The sequence below is a fragment of the Etheostoma spectabile genome, chromosome 16 (genome assembly GCF_008692095.1).
Source record: "Etheostoma spectabile isolate EspeVRDwgs_2016 chromosome 16, UIUC_Espe_1.0, whole genome shotgun sequence".
Classification (NCBI taxonomy): domain Eukaryota; kingdom Metazoa; phylum Chordata; class Actinopteri; order Perciformes; family Percidae; genus Etheostoma; species Etheostoma spectabile.
Window position 1 is genome coordinate 5,315,421 of NC_045748.1, and position 8,652 is coordinate 5,324,072.

At 40.8% G+C, this 8,652-nt stretch overlaps 1 protein-coding gene across 1 annotated transcript in view; it reads right to left on the bottom strand.

The window, feature by feature from the left end:
* LOC116704262 (ephrin type-A receptor 5-like) overlaps positions 1–8,652 on the bottom strand; it is a 71,007-nt gene that overhangs the window by 33,807 nt on the left and 28,548 nt on the right. The window contains 2 exon segments of the mRNA XM_032539584.1: positions 3,747–4,085; positions 4,273–4,428. Coding sequence (XP_032395475.1) covers positions 3,747–4,085; positions 4,273–4,428 — 495 coding nt within the window.

The following is an 8,652-nucleotide window of genomic DNA, read 5'->3' on the forward strand; positions in this document are numbered from 1 at the left end:
CAGAGAAAGGGGAGGTAACCTTTCCCCTTATGAAGACATATAGGGAAGATTCCGTTTTGGCCCATCCGAGCCTTCATTTTCTCAAAGGCGGAGCAGGATACCCAGGGCTCGTGTTACACCTATCGCCATTTCTAGCTACTGGGGGACCATAGGCAGTAGGGCATTAACAATATACCATACTATATAGGAGACCAAAAGCGCGATCCACAAACCTCTGTCGCGCTGTGAGAAGGCTGAATTGTGACACACCCCTTCCAACTCCCAGAGTTATCGTCCAGATCACAACATAACATCGCCTATTGCGTTTTAAGCTCCTTTTTTCTGCTTGTGCAGAGCTACGTGACACATGAAATCATATTGATGAAGACCGGTGAGTTAAATCGGCCATCCGAGAGTAAACCAGACAGACACACAGCAGACAACCTGCAGGTGGAGGTGCACAGAAGGCAGTGGCTTGTGTGTGCGCCAGTGTTTATCCTCCCTGTCTCTGGAATTCATTACCCCCCCAACTTAGAAACATTGATTCTTTCCCCCATTTCAAATCACAACTCAAAACACATTGGTTTAAAACTGCCTATTCCACTTAATGTCTATTGCTCTGTGTTTTTCTGTTGTTGTTATTGTTGTAAACTTGTTTTTTTGCTTTTTTTAAATTTCTTATGTATCCCTGTACGGTGTCCTTGAGTGCCGAGAAATGCGTCTTTAAAAAAAAAAAGTACTATTATGATTATGATTATTATTATGTGTTTGTTTTTTGGCCCGCCTCCCATATTTGCCAAGTGTTAATTTCGGACCCTGCACAGTACTGTAAAACAGTAGCCATTTAATTTACTTTGTAAATGTAAGAGAACTTGAAAAAAAAGAATCAACGGTTGCATTGAATCGTGGGTCAAAAATCGTGTTATGAACCAAATCATAGGTTTGATACGTTACATCCCTAATAGGCAGGCAATGGGAACTCATATTAATGTTAAAAAAAAACTCATAAAGTGACATTTTCATGCCACGGGACCTTTAATATCCATCTAAAGTTTACAATCATATGTTAACTCTCTGTACGTTTTAGTGAGTAATGCCACAGGAGGGAGATCTGCCGTCTTGCAGTTGTAATTCCCATTTCTTATCGCATTTACTTGCCAAAATATGGTATCTAGAGTACACTGTAAATCTGGTTAAGGTTAACCTGAACACGCTAAACATTTACATGTGAGCACACATGTTTGTACATGTCCTGCAATCTGTATTCCAGATATTTGGAACAGGTAAACATTGCTATTGGTACAGCTGTTCAAAATCTGTCAGTTAGCCAATGTTTCCAGCATTATTACCTCTACAAACAAGGTTTGCTTTGTTTGTTGGTTTGTTTGTTCGTCAGTCAGCAGATTTGAGGACAACCTACAGGCCTGATTTTAATGAAACTTGGTTTACACATGTACACACACACACAGTGGCTTGAGAAAGTTCACACACCCCTGCTAAAGTTGATTAAAAAGAGGAATTAAAAAAAAAACTCTTTTGGAAATTCATCTTAATGCCTTAATTAAAATAACCTTTTAAGGACACTGATTTTTACTGTGAATGAATAATGTATTGTAAATAAATAAATGTTCTTCCTTAAAATACAGAGGGCATAAATATACACACCCCAATGTTAAATTCCCATAGAGGCAGGCACATTTTTATTTTTAAATAAACAGATCCAGGATAATATGCATCCTGATAAAGTTCCATTGGGCTTTAGAATTAAAATAGCCCCATGTCATCAAATACCCTTCACCATACATAGAGATTTATGTAGATGACTTTCCATAAGATCATCTCTCAATGCAAATCAATATATATATATATATATATATATATGTATGTATGTATGTGTGTGTGTGTAAATGTGGTGCCTTATTACTCTGATTATTGTACTAACCTGTATGAAAGGAGCTGCGTAAATGAAGTATCAATTTACTGATTTGATTTATTGATCGCTGTACAAACTCAGAGCTGCGGACTTCTTTCAACATCTATTATAGTTCAAAGTTAATGGGAGTAGATTTATCTAATTTTAACAGAAATGAACCCCCTAGCGCAGCCTGTACCACATCCATGCCAAAGAGCAGTGTATTTTAACTGTCTTTGACTCTGCCAGCCACGTGTAATCTAATGTAATCCCTAATCTCCACACAGTGACTGGCTAACTTTAATCTAGCTACAACTCCAATAAACTGAATGAGTGTTCTGTAGTCTGGTGTAATCCACTCCGTCTGCTGACAGCCACAACATAGCTAGAGGGCCGTCAGTCCTCTTGACTGTCAGACAACCATCTGCCGCTCTCGCTCATTCTCTCACACACACACACACACACACACACACACACACACACAACCCACCACACAACACACCCACACCACACACACACACACACACACACACACACACACACACACACACACACACACACACACACACACACACACACACACACACACACACACACACACACACACACACACACACACACACACACACACACACACACACACACACACACACACACACACACACACACACACACACACACACAACACACACACACACCCACACACCTACTGTTTACATCCTTTCTAATATTACTGTACTTTAGTGTCAATAAACCATTGTTCAACAAACACACTCTTTGGAAAACTGTTTTTTCTAGCCTTCCGTGATAGAAGCATTAGAAAGGAAAGCATTAATCTCATATTTTTCTCATTTCATTACGCTGTGTGCTACCCATTTCATTACAAGCAAATAAAAAATAAACTACACAAGCATACCTCCCCTAAACATTAAAATGGGCTCCCCAAGCCTGTATGAATTTTAATCTCCATTTAAAGAAAAGCCTGCAAAGCCTCCAATATTTACAGCTTTGGGGAGTAGTTGGACTCTTTCATTGTCTAGTATTAGAGTGTTTTTTAATGTTTGGCCACTGATGGTTTAGTGCCTTGCTCAAGCATACTTTATAGTCACAGAGATTTGCTAAGCTGCTCTGGCATTGCAGATAATAGAATATTCCCAGCAGCTACAAGTGCAAAACATCTATGATACCATCTGAAGTTTTCTTTTTTGCTCAGAGTGTGACCGAAAAAAAAAAAAAAAAAAAAAAAAAGAGTACTTCCCAGCCTAAAAATAACATGTAAACTTGCCTTACATCCGCCTGATTCATCAAGTTTGATCAGCATGCAGAATAACACCTGCTTCCACACAAGACACCCCACGCACACACACAGCCTTCAAATCAAGAGATTCATTAAGTCCCCAATTCCTGCAAATCCTGTTGATGAAATGTATTGCCTAATTGAGGGATACCAAGCTGCTTTTTAAATGACAAATCTGGATGCAAATGCAGAAACAAAGAAAAGCTTTCCACTGTGCAATGTTCCCTCATTCACGGCAGGCACGGTGCATGAGAAAGAAAATGAATACAGCGACAGATTTGTTGGACAAATACTGTGATAATTTGATCATCTGGCGTCTTTGTTATCAAACCCAGATCCTCGCCGGGAATCCAACACACAGGTTGGTCTGTGCAAGTCTCAATAAGGACGTATGAAAATAAGCAGCTGATAAACCAGAAAATGGTGAGGATTTGTATTAGAAAATTCCAAACACGTTTGAATACTGGGGGGAAAACAGGACAGCTGTGGTGCTGATTGGAGAACTCATGGGGAAGCTGTGATTGACAAAAAAAGAAAGTATTGACTGGCTTGACATACCTGCCTGATTGGTTGTCACATTGAGCGACACATACTGCTTGGCATGGTCTTTGGCCAGCTCTGACACCCCGTTGACAGCCTCCAGCAGGAAGCTGTAGTTGGTGTGCGACTGCAGGTCGGCCACCATGACCGAGGTGTTTGACAGCCCGACACGACGTGGCAAAAAACGTACGTTGGGGCCGCATTCTTCCAAGCCCCTTCCATCTGGCAAGACCTGTCTGCACAGGATGTTGTAGCGCACGTCCTTCCTGCCACCCGTTTCCATGGGAACGGACCACTCCAGGAAGACGCTGGTCTCGTTGACATTGGAGATGGCGTTACGTGGAGCAGAAGGAGGGCCTGAGTGAAGAACAAAAAGAAATAGATCCAGTAATGTCATACAACAACATGATGAAAATGCAAACCATTGACTTTTAAAATGTGATCCAATTACAGCAACATGACACCCAAGAATAAAAGTACATTTGAACATTAGAAGTATAATCAGAAGTAAGCATGTGCAAACATAAATGTGTTCTGTTCTCACGTGTGCAGGCCATGTTGGGAGGGTCGGAGTCAATCTTATAGTGTCCATCTTCACAACTGCAAGCAGTGGCTCCTGTCTTCCTGGCCACACTGTGCGGTGGACATTTACTGCAGGCCAAAGACTCCAGCAGCGAGCGGTAAAACCCCACTTTACAGACTGAGAAGACACAGAGGGGAGGGGGCGGATGTTTGGGTTTGGATGAAGAAGAGATGAGATGATAAGAGGAGACGTCCACATAGGAAAAGGGGAGGGGGTAATGGGGAGAGAGGTTAAAGAAAGTAGGGGAGAGGAAAAGCAGGACAGCATGGTTAGTTCTTTTGAAAAAACAAAAAGGAGGTCAGCATCCAAATGGTGGAACTATTTCCCTGGGCGGTTGAAGTTGATTTGAGGTTCCTCATGAGAGATATGACTGTAGTAGCAGTATTAGTAGTAGTAGTAACAGTTTTTGTTGTCACATTTGTATTTTGTTACTTTTAAAATGTCTTATTTCCTACTAGGGATTATTCAACTTGTGCAACTCTCCTCTCTTCTTCACCTTTTATTATCTTAACCAAAAAAGTTGATTTTTTTTTTTCAATGATCAGTCTTCCATTTATTGACCTTCACCCAGCACCGTATGGGAAACATATACAAACAAATACATCAAGCACAGAAACTGATACGCTATCTCTTCTTCACACACAAACATACACTCAGACAGTCATCAAAGTGGGGCAGGTAGACAGCAGGGTGACACACTCAGAATGTTAACACCTGAGCATACATCATCAACCTCTGTCGCCACGGCTGTGCCCCCAAGCCCACCAAACACTGACTTATCACTGCATTGTTTTCTTCCGGATGTTGCTGTTCCTCCCAGACAGATACAAATAGACACATGCAATAGAGGATGAAATAATAATAAAGGTATTAGACTGCTGATAGTGAGAGTGCCATAGATTACAGTGTGTAGTCAATGACAAATTTCTATTTCATTCTTTTGTAGCGGAGAGGAGAGCAGAGACAAAGGGGTAAAGGACAAAAGAGAGGAGATGTTTCCGGCCAGTGATTTAAAGGTTAGGAGATGTATTTTTCACCCACTGTTTCTAAATGTGGTTGCTATGAAGACCATCCAGGCTGCAACTGGTATTAACAACTACATACTTAAACTTCAGGTAAAAGGACAGGAAGATAAAAAACAGGAGAGGGGAAAGTATGGAAAGGTAAAAAGGAAATAAGATGGCAAAGGGGAATGATGGCAATAGAGGAAAAGGAAGAAGAAAGCCACATTAAAAAGGGGAAAAAGAAGAGAGAGGGTGAGACAAAGGAGTAGCTAGATTTTTTTTCCCAGGCATTAAGCGCCAATGGCTGTGATTCCCCTTGAAGGAACCTTGGTCTATTGTCATGGAACATTAGGCCTGAAAAATTCTGCCCTGGATTGCTCTGTGTGTCACCTCTGCCTCACCCACACACACGCATACCACACGAGAACTTGTGCATGTGCCTGGCATGTAGCTCAAGATATTGCTTGTTAGGCTTTCATGATGCTGGCCTAGTTTTGAATGAGCAGATGACATAATTCATGCTCAACAGAGCACAGACAATAATGTACGTTATGCCTTTAGGGGTTATTTTATTCAGATGGTATTCAGATCGTCTAAAGGCTTTAGTTCTGCTGCCATTACAAGTGGGGATAAAAGGTATAAATGAAGAAAAAATGGATCCGTACTTATTAAATGTTATGTTTTGTATTGCAATGCCATTTACTTCATTTTACTTTGTTGCAGTCTCTGATAATGTATAACCTTATCACCTTCCGTGTGCGTGCGTGCGTGCGTGCGTGCGTGCGTGCGTGCGTAAGAAAGAGAGGGAAAAGAGGGCTGCGGCATTCAGGGCAGTGGGACACACCTGATCCTTTGTCTGCTTTAGCCCGCAAACATTTATGATTGCATACAGATTTATTGCCATAGTCTGGTGTCTAGCTCTCCTTGACTTTATCCTCCAAACCCCCCACGGCCAAATCAATAAAAATTGGGTGGCAGCTCATTTCTCACCACCCACACCACCACACACCCACACCACACACACACACACCACACACAACACACACACACACACACACACACACACACACACACACACACACACACAACAACACACACACCACACACCACACACACACACAAACACACACACACACACACACACACACACACACACACACACACACACACACACACACACACACACACACACACACACACACACGTGTGAAAAGGAGAAGATAAAAAGCAGCATGATAAAAGTACTGACAAAAAAACCCTCTGAACATATTAATAATTTTAGATAGTATGTTCAGATATCATGCCAGCTAGGAGTATTTATTTTTGGTGTTTAGCTCTAGCCTCCTGGTGTGCCTGTGCTGCACTCTCCAAAAATCACCTGCCAATCAAACAGTGTGGGCAGTGAGGCACTATGATGGCTACTTACTTGGATTTCATGTTGATGGAGTTTTGAATTTTTGTAGATAGTTTTTTTCCGTTGGAAACTTAGTACTCCGTTTTTTCTATTTAGTCCACACATACCTGGAATATTTATCAGACAATATTAATCATATCATCCTGGATTTTTCTCGGAAAAAAAGAACTATGGAATTATACTTAATATACTGTATGTAAAATGAAACTGCCTTGGTTTGCTGAAAAATGTTACTGCAACATAGATAAAAAGAGACAGCAGCAAGATAGATGTAGACATTTGCTGGTAATGTATTGTAATGCGGAGATTATACGATATGACATATTTTGATTAAATTAAAATAATGAATTCATTTCCCCTGGAAGTTGCAATTGATTATGAGAATGATGTAAACATTTGGAATTAAAATGTGCAAATTAATGTGAAAAAATGCATGCCAATTAAATTCACTTCCAGTTCACTAATACGCAACAACAATTTAGATGTTAAGGTATTTATTATCATTAATTCTAGCTCATTTACAGTTAGGATAAATAGATTAACCATGCCCTGCAGGAACAGTGAACATTAAACATGAGTGGAAATGAACTTCTAGCTTGTGTTGCTAAACATGACATGATGGCATGAGTGCAAATAGATATATAATCTATTCCATTTTTCCATTTTTCGCTTAATTATGTGTCTATGGATTTATCACACACAGCCAAAAGAGGGTATAAAGGTCAGGGCAGCCATCTAAAGGCTAAAACTGTGATGAAGTGATTAAAATGCTGCAAAGAGGGAATAAGAACATGCATGTTTAGAGGGGAATGTGATAGCAAACAGCTGAAGGGCAGCCTTTAAGTCCATGGTGTGGCCGTCAGGACAAGAGCAATCGACTAAATGCCACTTAAATGGCACCTGGATTACTGTATTGACTTAGCGATTGCAAAGTCGAAGTGAAAGAAATGAAGGTTGTTACTATCAATGACAGATCTACTATATGTTCTTCAATGCACATGTCATTTGAAGAATTCATTTTAGATTTTTTAATGATCTGAGCACATGGCGGGAAGCGCCTGGCGCAGGTGCGTTTAGGGCATGTACAAATCCACTTTTGCTAGATTACCGGCAGAAAAAAAAACGTTGTACTTAGTGTCCTCTTTGTGTATTGGGCTCAGCATGCAATAAAACCAATAAACCAATCAGAGTGTCATCTCCCACTCCCTTTAAAAGCCGGGTATGTTTGTACCTTGGCACATTGCTATTATGATGGCGGATTTGCTAAGCAGGAAGGAGAGATTTTCAGGAAAAGAAACTGATCTGCTCGTGTATAAAGTGAAAGCATGCGAGCAGATCCAAATATTACAATTTCACATTTTTTATTTTTAACAGTTTGTATGTTTGTGTGCTGTTGTGCATCCCTGTGCGTGTAACAAGCATGGTGTGCACGCGCTGTGCACGAGCCTTGGTGCATTTTACTAATGCGCTTTTAAAATTCAATGAAATGCTGCGCTATTGACTTTAGACCAGGTATTTATTGCTCAATGGCGTGATTATTTTCAGCTGCTTCAAGATAGCAAGACGCCAACAATGCACCTAAACACAGATGGGCGCAGGTGCATTTCCTTTCAAACAACGTGGGCGCTGGACTAGAAAGTAAAGTGTCAACTGCGTCTTCTTAAACTAGAAAAGACACAGTATCGGGCTTTGCCCTCTACGCGCCAGGTGCAAGATAGAGCCTCCAATGTTTTTGTCCGTGAATAAATACCTGCAAAGCGTATGGTTTTCCCATCAGCCTCAGCTGTAGTTTGTGCTTCAATAGCAAATGTTTGCATGCTAACATGTTAAACCAAGACGTGAGCATGTTTAACATTACCGGCTAAAATCAGCATGCTAGGGCTTTCACTGTATGGCTGGCATGGCTGTAGACTAGGTCACGTC